The sequence below is a fragment of the Cotesia glomerata genome, linkage group LG6 (genome assembly GCF_020080835.1).
Source record: "Cotesia glomerata isolate CgM1 linkage group LG6, MPM_Cglom_v2.3, whole genome shotgun sequence".
NCBI lineage: Eukaryota > Metazoa > Arthropoda > Insecta > Hymenoptera > Braconidae > Cotesia > Cotesia glomerata.
In genome coordinates this window covers 26,663,733-26,678,593 of record NC_058163.1, presented here as the reverse complement: position 1 = coordinate 26,678,593, position 14,861 = coordinate 26,663,733, and the positions used below count along the sequence as shown (strand labels likewise).

The 14,861-nt window shown below is 29.7% G+C and overlaps 3 protein-coding genes across 6 annotated transcripts in view; 1 reads left to right on the top strand and 2 right to left on the bottom strand.

Annotated features, from left to right (window-relative positions):
• Positions 1-184: 184 nt before the first annotated feature.
• Positions 185-5,679, bottom strand: LOC123266962 (protein PAT1 homolog 1). The gene is made up of 4 exons (XM_044731412.1): positions 5,542-5,679; positions 4,950-5,138; positions 1,721-3,646; positions 185-709 (listed from the first exon to the last, which is right to left on the bottom strand). Exons 1-4 carry the CDS (start codon positions 5,578-5,580, stop codon positions 449-451), a joined length of 2,415 nt encoding a protein of 804 aa, XP_044587347.1. The 5' UTR covers positions 5,581-5,679; the 3' UTR covers positions 185-448.
• A 1,295-nt stretch (positions 5,680-6,974) lies between these two features.
• Positions 6,975-11,124, bottom strand: LOC123266983 (ribonucleoside-diphosphate reductase large subunit-like). Its single transcript, XM_044731442.1, has 5 exons — positions 10,875-11,124; positions 10,653-10,741; positions 10,285-10,462; positions 9,832-10,195; positions 6,975-8,901 (listed from the first exon to the last, which is right to left on the bottom strand). The coding sequence occupies exons 1-5, from the start codon at positions 10,918-10,920 to the stop codon at positions 7,116-7,118; spliced, it is 2,463 nt and encodes an 820-aa protein (XP_044587377.1). The 5' UTR covers positions 10,921-11,124; the 3' UTR covers positions 6,975-7,115.
• Positions 11,125-12,981: 1,857 nt separating this feature from the next.
• Positions 12,982-14,861, top strand: part of LOC123266981 (E3 ubiquitin-protein ligase MYCBP2) — a 226,078-nt gene continuing 224,198 nt past the window's right edge. For all 4 annotated transcript variants that reach the window (XM_044731436.1, XM_044731438.1, XM_044731437.1 and 1 more), the window contains exons 1-2: positions 12,982-13,256; positions 13,990-14,053. In XM_044731436.1, coding sequence (XP_044587371.1) covers positions 13,162-13,256; positions 13,990-14,053 — 159 coding nt within the window. In that variant the 5' untranslated portion in view covers positions 12,982-13,161. The remainder of the gene's footprint in view (positions 13,257-13,989; positions 14,054-14,861) is intronic.

Genomic DNA, 14,861 nt, shown 5'->3' with positions numbered 1-14,861 from the left:
GCGTTATGAATTTATTTATTGAATTAAAAAAAAAAATTTATTTTCAACTTTAATTTCTTGTTACATTTTTTTTTTCTTTTTTAATTGATATAAATAATTTTATATTATTAAATGACATTTTAAATTGTTAATTACCTGATCTGTAAATATGACTCATAATACGACTCGACTAACTTGCATAATTTTTCGTTTTTTAATTACTTAAATGACAAAAAAAAATTTCCAACTTACAATTGTTCAACCAAAAAAGTCATGGTTTTTATTTTTTCAAATCACAATTACTATTTACATCCCATGGATGGAAGAACGCTTTTATTGTAAATTAATAAATGAAAAAATAATAATAAACTTTTTGAGTGAGAAATTAAATGTATTGCGAGGGTAGACAAGAAAAAAAAAAAATAATGATTAAAGTTAAATATTAACCGACAGGTTTAATAAGATCAGTCTATCGAGATAGATTAGCATCTGTTAATAAAGATTCTAATGGCGCATACCTTTCAATTGTAAGACCACGAATTCTTTGCAAGTGCTCATTGAGTGTGTTTGCAGGAATCGGATGACAGGGTGCAATACTTGGTGGTGATGATCCAATAGTGTCTGCTAGTGTTACGATGAATGATGACCATTCACTACATGATGCGTTGTCTTCGTTAGGATACAAAGTTTCTGCTCTTTCCAATAGCGAGGCTAGCACGGATACTCCAAACTAAAAAAATGATTATTTTTGTTCAGTATTAGGTTCATTTTTATATAAAAAAATATTTAATTATTTTCTTATTGAATAAAAAAAAATTTTTTTGATTGAAAAGTCTTGTTTTAGATCAATTTATAGTAATGAGTAGTTAGTCTGCATTCGAAAATGCTCTATCTCTAGGTACATAATTAAGAAATGACCTTGTATTTTGTGAACTATTGACATTTTTAAAGATATAAGCTCATCCCGACGTTACACTCATCAAGACCTTTCATTTAAGTACCCACATCAATTTTGCATATATTTTATATATTTATGTATATTATATATATATATATATGTATATATGAAAAATATATTAAAAATGCATGTTGGTACTCAAATGAAAGGTCTTGATGAGTGTAACATCAGGATGAGCTTGTATCTTTAAAAATGTCATTAATCAAGAAATTACCTTGTATCTTATGAACTATTGACATTTTTAAAGATATAAGCTCATCTCGAGATTACACTCATCAAGACCTTTCATTTGATTACCCACATCAATTTTTCATATATTTTATATATTTATGTATATTATATATATCTATATATGAAAAATATATCAAAAATGCATGTGGGTACTCAAATGAAAGTTCTTGATGAGTGTAATGTCGGAGTGAGCTTATATCTTTAAAAATGTCAATAATTAAGAAATGACCTTGTACCTTATCAACTATTGACATTTTTAAAGATATAAGCTCACTCCGACATTACACTCGTCAAGACCTTTCATTTGAGTACCCACATCAATTTTTTATATATTTTATATATTTATCTATATTATATATGTATATTGAATGGAAAATATATAAAAAATTCATGTGGGTACTCAAATGAAAGTACAGTGCAATTTAACAAAAATTTATTTGAAGAAAATTAAAAATTGAGGTTAAGTTTTTTCAACCAAACTAGTTTAAATTAGAAAATAACTATAAATAAATTATCAAATTTTTTATTTGTTAATAAAAAAAATAAACATACCTTATTTGTAACAGCCAGCGCCAAACTATTATTATTCTTATTTGGCTGATTGACAGAATCTAAAAAGCCTTTAGCCAAGCGTAGTAAAACCTCAAACCCATCAACAGTTTCAATCCACCTATGAAACTCCGGAAAAAACCGTATAAGAATATTAGCATCTCGACGACTAATAACCGCCAGACCACGAATGAATCCCACCCAGAATTCCCCAAGCTGCTGAGTGTACTCAGTAACACTGAGAAACGGTAAAAACCGTAACAACAAAGCTTTTCCCTTTCTGATGCTCAAAATACTCGACAATTTATCTTCTTTTAACAATTGGAGTATCGAAGTTAGCATAATATTGATCAGTTCTGCCGCAGTTTTCTTCACTGGCTTTTCAGGCTCCTGATCCACTTGCTGCTGCTGCTGTTGCTGCTGTTGAAGAGCTTGCTGCTCAGCCAACAAAGCCAAAGGATTATTAACATCCTCAAGCTTCAGCTGAACCGTATACAAGCGTTCTATCTCCAACAATCTTTGCCTTGCCTTCTTCATATCTTTGTGCTGCGACGCCTGATTCTGCTGCGGATCACTGCTAGCCACCACATCCATGTCAATTATTTTCCTCGGAGCGGTGACACTTCCACACTGCAATTTACCAAGTGAGTTTTCAAACTGGGTCGGAGTGTAGACTACTTTTGTCAAAATATGCTGAGACTGATCCTTATCTCTATCACGGTATCCATTTTTATTTTGTTTTTTATTATCCTTATTATCCGGACTTTCATTATTTTTTTTATTCTGACGATCACAAAATACAGTGAAGTAATAATCATCAAAGTACGGCTGATTAGTGTTGTGCTGCATCAGCTGAATGTTAATCAGCCATTGCTTTTCCCGATTGCTCATCATACCTGCGTATTCGTCGTACTCTCCGTTTTCGTTTAATCCGTTGTGGTAATTATTGTAATTATTATGATGGTACCTTTGATTATTCCGATTTTGGTTCCAATTTTGGTTATTTTTGAAAAATGGTTGATGATTATTTGATGAAGATTGATCGTTTGTTTGATAAGTTGGTCTGTTGTGATTCCGCTGCTGATTATTAGACTGTTGGTGCTGTTGAAGATGAAGATGAAGCTGATTTTGCTGCTGCTGCTGCTGTTGTTGAATATGTTGTTGCTGTTGATGATGTGGGTGATGGTTCGGTAAATTATTAGGGAACGCCGACATCAGAGGGTGCTCTGGTCGCATAAATTGAGGTAAATTAGGCGGTAAATTAGGTCGCGGTGGTTGAGGAAAATTACCGACTGAAAAATTACCGTGCATTGGCTGCCGCTGGTTATTGTGAGGGATCATTAAATGCGGCGGCAAAGGGTATCTCAGTAAATTAGCCGCTGCGGCTGCAGCTGCGGCTGCGGTTGCTGCTGGATTCCCAGCCAAAGGTCGAGTATTTGGCAACAGTGGTGCGTTTGGCAGTCGCACGTTTGGTGGAAGGATCACTGGGTGTTGGTGTTGGTGTTGGTGTTGGCCGGGCATGGTGAGACCCGGTGGAAATCGCGGCATGTTGTTTAGTAAGTTTGCACGTAAATTGGCGGTTAGGTCATTTATCATTGGGTAGTCTAGAGAAAATTGACCCCCCGGTCGGGGTAGTGGTAATTGCTGTGCAGACGGAGTTTGGTTTGTCGTTGTGTTGATATTGTTTACGATATTTATGTTTGTTGGCTGTGGTGTTGATGGTTTTACTAGACCGGGAGGTGGTCGTAATCCACGCTCTAATTCTTCGACGGTGCAAACGTTTTTCAAGGCCACTGGTAGAGATGGATTTGGTGGGACTACGGGGAAGTTTGATGGGCTGTCCCATACTCCGGGTCTTGGGACAATGCCGTCTTTCTCGTCCATGACCAAGTGAGGAAAACTTCCTTCGATATCCACGTCAATGCCATTCTGTAAATTTAAATTTATTCAATAAAATCGACATATTTATCTTGGTGTATTATATAAATTTTTTAGAGTATAATTACATTAAATTTTGGTTTATTAAATAGTGACTTTTGTTAAATTGCACTGTACTTTCTTAAATATTGACGTTTTTAAAGATGTAAGCTCATCCCGATGTTATACTCATCAAGAGCTTTCATTTAAGTACCCACATCAATTTTTCATATATTTTTCATATATACATATATATAATATATATAAATATACAAAATATATCAAAAATTGATGTGGGTACTCAAATGAAAGGTCTTGACGAGTGTAACATCGGGATGAGCTTATATCTTTAAAAATGTCAAACGTGCACAAGATACAAGGTCATTTCTTAATTATTGACATTTTTAAAGATATAAGCTCATCCCGATGTTACACTCATCAAGAGCTTTCATTTGAGTACCCACATGCATTTTTTATATATTTTTCATATATACATATATACATAATATATATAAATATATGAAATATATGAAAAATTGATGTGGGTACTCAAATGAAAGGTCTCGATGAGTGTAATGTCGGGATGAGCTTATATCTTTACAAATCTCAATAGTTCTTAAGATACAAGGTCATTTCTTAATTATTGGCATTTTTAAAGATATAAGCCCATCTTGTTGTTACACTCATCGAGACCTTTCATTTGAGTACCCACATGACATTTTTCATATATATTTTATATATTTATATATATTATATAATGTATATATGATAAATATATCAAAAATGCATGTGGGTAATCAAATGAAAGGTCTCCATGAATGTAACATCGAGATGAGCTTATATCTTTAAAAATGTCAATAGTTCTCAAGATACAAGGTCATTTCTTAATTATGTATCTAGAGATGTGTAAAACTTAATATCTTAAATTTAAAAATCCTATTAGAGAAAGAACCATTAAAATATTTGAAATTATAATAATTCAAACAGCAAATAAGTGTAATTAATTACTCTAAAAGAAATTAAATTAATGAACAATCTGCATAATGTCAACACAAATACTTCGATAATTATTTACAAAATTAATGTGATGATTTTACGATGATTGGTATTATTTCAGGTGCTTGAGTCATAATAAAGAAAAATGAATTATTGATATGTTAATAATTGGAGCTGTAAATTATTATTTTTTTTTAAACCTTCAAGATGTTTAAATCATTAAATTATAAATTATAATTAAACAAGATTGTTTATCAAAGCCTTATGTTAATGTTAAAAATTATAATGTTATAATATGTATAAATTATTTGTTAATTACCTTGTGATTAATCAATTGCTTTTGCAATCTTGTAGACTCAGCAATTTGGGCTAATTTTTCATGATTCTTCTCCCAATCATCATCGGTAGCCGAGCCAAATGTCTCGTCGTTCAATGCATCGTACTCGTCCTCTTCGACGATATCGTCCTCGTCTAGCGGACATTCTATAGCGTCATCTAGGCCACCACCCTAAAATTCAATTTATTAATAAATAAATAAATAAATAAAAAATGTAAACATAGTATTTAATTTTTATTATCAATAAAAATGTTTCCAGGTTATGTCTGGCATCTTGGTTGTCGATCGTAACGACAAAAAGTCATCGACCTCATTTTTATGATAATAAAAATAATAAATCAATGGTATGAATATAAATTGTTTAATGTGTCACTGGTGAAAAAAATAAAAATCACTAAAGAAGTAGTTTAAGTCGGTGATGTATTTACGGAAAAAAAAATAAATAGAAAAATATTTTGGAGTGAGAGCGTGTTGGGCTAGAAAATAGTCTGGAAAATAAATCAACTTTGAGAGTGATCTAGAGAATTTTTTATAAAAAATAGTTCATTTAAATAAATTATTTTTATTAACTTACTGGTACAGAAGTATCAAATCCGAAAAAAGAGTCTGCCATTTGATGAAATAAATTTTACAAAATATCATGTTCCGATAAAATGTCAAGCGATGATGAATACATCAGCTGTCATGGCGGACCTTCTCGAACAATGTGGAAAAGTGTGTAACTTGAATACTGCCTTAATAACAGCTGGGCTCCGTTTTCATTGGTTATTTTTTGCCGCCAAATTTTAAATTTTTATTATAATAAATTTCGCAGATATTTAATGAAGTTTAGAATTTTTTTTAACTAATAAATTATGACAAAAAGAATAAGAAAAAAATATTGACATGTAGAAATATTAAAAAATTAAAAATACAATTTTTTAAAAATAATTTTTTTGTTAAATAAAATTAAAAAATTATCAAGTGACTGCTAACTTTAATGTCATTAAATTTAGCTGATATTTAATCATTTTTTTTAACAAATTAATTATGGCAAAAAAAAAATATGAAAAAACTGACGTAGAAATTTTAAAAAATTAAAAATGCAATTTTTTAAAGATAATTTTTTTGGTAAAAAAAATTAAAAAATTCTCTAACTTTAATGTCATATTTTTATTTTGTGCTTTGAAAATTTTTAATTTTTAATTAAAAATTATTGAAATTTAGACATAAAAATTTTTTTCTTAAAAAAAAAAATTTAGGTAAGAAAAAAAATATTTTAAAAATTGAAAAAAAAAATAAATGTTAATAATTAAAATATTTTTTTTAATAGTAAATAATTTATTAAGTGAAAAAAAATTATCAAATGTTTATTGATTCCAGTTTAAAAATTTTTTCAGAGCTTAATAATTATTTTACATTCGAATTTTGATTTTTAAAAATTATTTTATTGAAGAACTATTAATTGTAAGCTTAAGAAGGGTTTACATTTTTTCTCTCTCTCGCCCTCTATTGGATAAACAAAAGTATCTCTGTCATACTTGTACAACAAATGGAATCTTAAAACGCATTTTATGCATAAATAAATGAAAATTTTCCAAAAAAGCGCTTCGCTCTTCGATAGATAATTTAATTATCTATCGAAGAGCGAAGCGTTTTTTTTTCGAAATTTTATTACATACATGAGAAAAACACGTTTGAAAATCAAATATCAACCGCTCTTAAAAAAAAAAATTTTTTAAATTGAAAAAAAAAAATAAATGTTAATAAAAAAAATATTTTTTTTTTAATAGTAAATACTTTATTTAGTGAAAAAAATTATCAAATGTTTACTAATTCGTTTAAAAATTTTTTAGAGTTTAATAATTTTTTTACATTCGAATTTTGATTTTTAAAAACTATTACTTGCAAGCTTAAATAAAAAATTCGGTTTTCAATTTCATAAATTTATACCGTTAAAAATTGACTTAATTCACATTATCTTTGATAAAAGATTGCACATAAATTAAAATATTTTATTAAGATTATAAATGCTGGTAATTTATTTAGAACTTCATACCGTGTACATCGATATGCATTAATACTATTTAACAAAGTGCTCTTATCTTAAGTACTAATTAATAAAAATTAACTGAAAAATTAAGAAAAATGGAAAATAAAAAAAAACAATCATCCACTGCAAGCCATACAAGCTTCCCCATTCTCCCTTGAACAAACAAGTACCGGATCTTCTTCTTCTTCTTTCTCCTCTTCTTTAGGTTCCTCTTCCCCATTTTTACCAGGCTCAGCCGAACTGCTATCATTCAACTCTTTATTAGGACGGTAATTAGGCAGCCTAGTTTTATCAACAGTAAACTGTAAAGCACTAGCCGCAGGCTTGGTCCGTAAATAATACATCCCAGTCTTCAACCCAATTTCCCACCCATAAAAGTGCATGGAAGTTAATTTCCCCGTAGTGGGTTCAGCCATGTGAACATTAAGGCTCTGAGATTGGTCAATAAAAGCGCCCCTATCAGCAGCCATCTTCAAAACAGTCTTCTGGGAAATTTCCCAGACAGTTTTGTACAATTTCTTCAGATCATCCGGAATAGATTCAATCTCCTGAACAGATCCATTGTTAGCAATGATTTCATTCCTCATATCATCGTTCCACAAATTGTGTTTAACCAAATCTTTAAGTAAATGTGGATTAACAACCTGAAACTCTCCAGACAAAACGCGCCTTACGTATGCATTGCTAGTGTACGGTTCAATAGATTCATTATTCCCCAAAATTTGGGCAGTACTTGCTGTAGGCATAGGAGCCAATAAAAGAGAATTTCTCAACCCGTGTTCCGCAATTTTAGCTTTTAGCTCCGACCAGTCCCACAAGTCAGTCGGCTTTACATTCCACATGTCGTACTGCAAAATACCTTTACTAACTGGAGAACCCTTGTAAGTTTCATAGGTGCCTTTTTCTTGAGCCATTTCACAGCTGGCTTCTAGAGCTCCGTAATAAATAGTCTCAAAAATTTGGATATTTAATTTTTGAGCTTCCTCACTCTCGAAAGGATAGCGCATCAATATGAAAGCATCTGCAAGACCCTGGACGCCGATGCCCATCGGACGGTGCTTGCGGTTAGAATTTTCAGCCGCGGGTAAAGGATAACAATTGACGTCAATTACCCGGTCTAAATTTTTGGTGACTATTTTAGTGACTGCTTTTAATTTTTCAAAGTCGTAAGTGTAATTTGTTGTGTCGACAAATTTATTCACGGCAATTGAAGCTAAATTACAGACTGCTATTTCATCCGGACTAGAGTATTCAATAATTTCAGTGCATAAATTACTGCTTTTAATTGTACCGAGATGTTGATGGTTAGACTTGCGATTGCAGTGATCTTTGTAGACCATGTAAGGAGTTCCGGTTTCGACTTGGGACTTAAGTATCGCCATCCAAATATCACGAGCTTCGACTTGACGGACATAACGACCCTGCTCTTCGTATTTAGTGTAGATTTCCTCGAATTTTTCACCCCATGAATCATGAAGACCAGGAGATTGGTGAGGACACATCAAGCTCCATTTGCCGTTGTCTTTAACACGCTGCATAAATAAATCAGGGATCCAGAGCCCGTAGAATAGTTCCCGGGCGCGGTATTCTTCTTTTCCGGTGTTCTTTTTTAGGTCCAGTACGTCCAGGATGTCTGAGTGCCAGGGTTCGATGTAGATTGCAAAGGCGCCCGGTCGCTTGTTGCCGAATTGCTCAACGTGGCGAGCTGTGTTGTTGAATACACGCAGCATTGGTACTAAGCCGTTTGATACGCCGTTGGTACTCTGAATTGGGGTGTTTTTAGCGCGGATACAGTGGATGCTCAGACCGATTCCGCCGCCGCATTTACTTATTACCGCGCAGTTGGTTATCGTGTCGTAGATTCCCTCGATACTGTCATCGATCATGGTCAGCAGGAAACAACTGGAAGTTTTGTGAAGAGAGTTGTTTTATTTTTGGAGGGTTGATTTATGTTATTGAGAGAATAAGAAACATTTTGGTTTTTCTTGGGAAATATTGAGATTTTTAAAGATATAAGCTCATCTCGATGTTATACTCATCGAGACCTTTCATTTGAGTACACACATCAATTTTTCATATATTTTATATATTTATGTATATTAGATATATGTATTTATGAAAAATATATGAAAATGCATGTGGGTACTCAAATGAAAGCTCTTGATGAGTATAACATCGGGATGAGCTTATATTTTTAAAAATGTCAATAATTAAGAAATGACCTTGTATCTTGTGCACGTTTGACATTTTTAAAGATATAAGCTCACCCTGACATTACTTTCATCGAGACCTTTCATTTGAGTACCCACATCAATTTTTTATATATTTCATATATTTATGTATATTACATATATGTATATATGAAAAATATATCAAAAATGCATGTGGGTACTCAAATGAAAGCTCTTGATGAGTGTAACATCGGGATGAGCTTATATCTTTAAAAATGTCAATAATTAAGAACTAACATTGCTATCTTGTGAACTATTGACATTTTTAAAGATATAAGCTCACCCCGACATTACTTTCATCGAGACCTTTCATTCGAGTACCCACATCAATTTTTTATATATTTCATATATTTATGGATATTATATATATGTATATATGAAAAATATATCAAAAATGCATGTGGGTACTCAAATGAAAGCTCTTGATGAGTGTAACATCGGGATGAGCTTATATCTTTAAAAATGTCAATAATTAAGAAAGTACAGTGCAATTTAACAAAAGTCATTATTTAATAAAGCAAAATTAAAAATTTTTTTATTTCACAAATCACATAGTGATTGCAAGGTTGCCAGTAAGATATATAATAAAATAAATAATTACCTAGACATTTGTTGGGTCATAGTACAAGCTGAAAAAAGAGTTGGCGATGCATGCGTAAAGTATTTCTGGGACATGTGCTCATAAGTTTCAAGGACCTTATCAATATCTTCTTCGTGGATTCCTACGGCAACTCGCATCAACATCTGCTGAGGACGCTCGACTATTTTGTCGTTTATTCTCAATAAATAACTACGCTCCAGTGTCTTGAAACCAAAGAAATTGTAGCCAAAATCACGGTCGTAGTTTATCACTGCGTCTAGCACATCTTTGTGCTTTTGGATTATGTCGTTATGATGCTTACTGATTACTGGGACGTGCTCTTTTGTCTTCTCATCAATTGCATTGTGTAGATCGTTCATTACCTCTGTAAATAAAATAAATTGATACATAAAATAATGATAAATTAATTATAATTTTAATGAGATTAAAAAACAAAATATTGAGTAAACTTACCACTAAAACTAGCTTTAGTTTCTTTATGAAGATTAGATACAGCAATTCTAGCTGCCAATATAGCGTAATCAGCATGCTTTGTTGTCATAGTAGCAACTATTTCAGCAGCTAAATTATCTAATTGAACTGTTGTCACACCAGCATAAAGACCATCGATTACTTTTGATGTTATCGCCGGCTAAAAAACAATTTATTTATCTAACAAATATTTATTTCAAGGTAAATAATTCAACTTAATTTATTAAATATTTTTTAGAATAATTACTATCAAGTCCCATCGTTAAGCATTGTTAATTAATTAATAAAACAATTATTGATTATTGATTTCAAACTGTAATAAGACAATTGCTATAATTTTGTCAACTTACCGGATCCACATAATCCATGTCTAAGCCATAACATAGTTTTTCGATCCTGGTGGTGATTTTATCAAAATGAACCTCTTCTTTTTCTCCATCTGGAAAAATAAATAAATAATTGTTATTTTTATATATTTTTATTGAATTAAATTAAAATAGCTTGATGAATGGACTCAATAATTTGGTTAGACGGACGATTGGTAATTTTGTAATTATTTTGTAAGTACTTACTCCGTTTAACCACAAACATCCTTTCTCTCTTGTCTTTGCCCGTCATTTTGGTAAGCACTTGATATTTATATTTTTAAAAGTTAAATTAAAATTATTTATTGTCGGCGAAAAATATATTTGACAATTTCACTCCGCTTGTTGCTTGCAAATGGAGAGTGTGACGCACGGCAGATGTATATAAATGCGCGCGTTAATGCACGAGATTACTGCTGTTTTGGCGGGAGACGCGTGATTCTCAGCTGTTATCTCTCTATCATATGTTCAACTTACCGGCTGGTGTACACTTCTCGGAACCGGAAATTTACTACCGCTAACTCTGTGAGAATTATTGACGCCATTTTTAAAATTGGAATAAGCGGGAAAATTTTTAAATATTTTATTAGTAATGATACTGAAGTCAGCTGATCGCTGTCAATTTTTTAAGTTTTATAAAAAATTAATTGGAGTAAAAAATGCTTTAAAAAATTTCCACTAATCATTTTTTTTCATAATAATTTCACTGCTATAAAATTATAAAATAATTTTTCATGTTAGTTAACTTTAGTGTCTTTTTTAGTAAGTATTTAAATTTTACATCTTTAAGTGAATTTTGAGAAATAATAAGTAAGTTTAAAAAATTAAAAAAAAAATAAGCTTATAAAAAATTTAAGCATAAAAATATCAATTTTTATTTAACATTATTTTTCAACTTACTTTTATGTTTTAAATCACTTTTGACTTACTTTTATTTTTTTGAAGTAGAAGTAGTATTAAAAATCCATTTATTTATCACTAAAATAACTTTAAAACTACCAAAGATATATTAGTCATATATTTTTTTCACCTTTAACTTAACTTGACAACCACAACACATGGGACAAATGTCACCCCAAGCAAATATGCTCCGAAATTTTATACCTGGCATTGTTATTATTTATGGAGACTATATTGGTGTTTTATTTATTATTATTATTATTATTTTCATTAATTATTATTGATCAGAAATTTTTCCTCAATGTAGGGTTATAATTTATTTTCCTTTGATATTTAATTTATCTTTGAGGAAAAAATTGTTAAAAAAAATATTTTAGTGAGTAAAAAAAATGATTTATTTTATAAAAATTAATAATTATTAAAAAAAATCGTGTTAATTTTTTTTTTTAATAATGAAAATAAATTTAGCAGATATTTAATAATTTTTAGAATTTTTTTTTCTAAATAAATTATGGCAAAAAAATTGGAAAAAAAAATTGACATTTAGAAATTTTAAAAAATAAAAAATTAAAAAATTCTCTAGTGACTGCTAACTTTAATGTCATTTTTTAATATCTTGTTGAAAAAATTGAAAAAAATCTAAATATCGAAAATTAAAAAAAATATGAGTGAAATTTTCATAAAAAACGAATTATTATGAAAAAAATTAAAATGTTTAAATTTTTTAAAACAATGTAATAAAAAAAAAAAAATCTTATAACTAATTTATTTTTAAAACACAAAATTTGAATTTTTGCAAATTTTTCTCCATCCAATCGCATCAAATTTCACGCATCGTAAATCAATTTTCATTGGCTGACGACTGACCAACGAATAATCTCATCTGAAATAAGATAACCAATAGAATTCAAAATAAAGATGACGTGATTTTTGATATTTATTTGTTGTCAAGACCCGAAGGGGGTCAGAGCTCATATATTATCAGACATAAATGTAGAAATTAAATTTTATGAAGTAAAGCGGGAAACATATACTTAAACGCAGTACGCAAATCACCTTATATTAAACATCCGCTTAAAAATATAAATAACAAGTCTACCTATAAAATCATACTCAATACATATGATACATATATGTATTTATATGAAGTTGTTTTGTTGAATAGAGAGAGAGTAGCAGCAGCTGGTCTATCAGTAAAATCTTGACTGCTGTTGGTTGAAACTGGTGGTGGTACAAACTACGGAGACTACGGAGTACAGAATACGGAGGTATGGTCAATGCCTGCTCTTGTAGGTGCTAGTTGGTGTGTAGATGGTGAGCTAGCAGTAGCTGGTAGCTGGCAGTGAGTGTCAGTGTCAGTTCTCATTCTCAGCTAGTATAGCTCTCAGACTGATATCGGCGACCGCGCCAACAGTGTGTGTACGCCGCGAGTGAGACAACAACCTAATATATAAAAGTGACGATCAATAATATTATACAAAAATGAATTGGTGAATGTTATGTTCAACTGTGTATTCATTTACCTACATAACACTTTATTTTAAATGATATATATATATATATATATTATTTTAACTAATATATATTATTAAACATGATATCCATTGATCATGAAAGGCTTCAATCAGAATCTATCAATTATGCTAAATCTTTTTACGAATTATTCAAGAATACCGCTGATAATCAAAGGTACATTTTTGTGTTTAGTTATATATATATTTATATGTATACATATATACATATACATATACATATATATTTTGGAGCATACAAAACATTTGACACTTGGTATATAACCTCAAGCAATATAATATGTTTACGTGACATTATTTTAATATTTAATTCAATTATGAAATAAAATCCGCTTGACTTTACACTTACCTTTCAATTTATTATCAATTGGCTTCTTAATAATGATATGTTCATTTATTTTACAGATATTCTTTTTTTTTTAACAATCAAAACTCCGATTTATGACACTTGCTTCAGACACCTGAAGGGTTTTTATTTTTTAATTTTTGGAGTATTAAAAATAATCTTTTTTTATAACCAAACAATAGTTAACAATATAAATGTAAATTTCTTTTTAATAATATATAATTTATGAATATACGTATTAAGTAATTATTTTTAATGCGCGTAAATGGAGTAATTTGACAGTTCTTATTTTGGAGTAGATTTAAAAAATTGACCGAATTGAAAAGAATTAATCTTAAAAATGTTTAACAATTTTTATTTTGGAGTAGATTAAAAAAATTGACAGAATTAAAAAGAATTAATCTTAAGAATATTTAACAAACTTGAATTTTTATTAAATTTATTTTTTAACAAGTGATTTTTATTTATATAAAGGTTGTCAAATGTTTGTCATGGTAGAATAATGTATGTTTACTGTTAACTTATCGTTTATTTCTGTCTGTAGGTCAAAAAATGATTGGAAGAAATGTAAAAAGACTCGAGCCAGTAAAAAGAGGGAGAAAAAAAAGGTTTGATTAAATAAAATAATAATAAATGATTAGATAAAATTAAATTTTTTTTTTCAATATAAATAATGAATTTTGTTAAATTGCACTGTACTTTCTTAAATATTGACATTTTTAAAGATATAAGCTCATTCTGATGATACACTCATCAAGAGCTTTCATTTGAGTACCCACATGCATTTTTGATATATTTTTCATATATACATATATGTAATATATATAAATATATAAAATATATGAAAAATTGATGTGGGTACTCAAATGAAAGGTCTCGATGAGTGTAACATCGAGATGAGCTTATATCTTTTAAAATGTCAATATTTCACAAGATATAAGGTCATTTCTTAATTATGTTAAGTATTGACATCAATATTGACGTTTATTAAAAATATAAGCTCATCCCGATGATACACTCATCAAGAGCTTTCATTTGAGTACCCACATGCATTTTTTATACATTTTTCATATATACATATATGTAATATATATAAATATATAAAATATATGAAAAATTGATGTGGGTACTCAAATGAAAGGTCTCGATAAATGTAACATTGAGATGAGCTTATATCTTTAAAAATGTCAATATTTCACAAAACAAAAAGTAATTGCTTAATTATGTTAAGTATTGACATCAATATCGACATTTTTAAAGATATAAGCTCATTTCGATGATACACTCATCAAGAGCTTTCATTTGAGTACCCACATGCATTTTTGATATATTTTTCATATATACATATATATATATATAATATACATAAATATATGAAATATATGAAAAATTGATGTGGGTACTCAAATGAAAGGT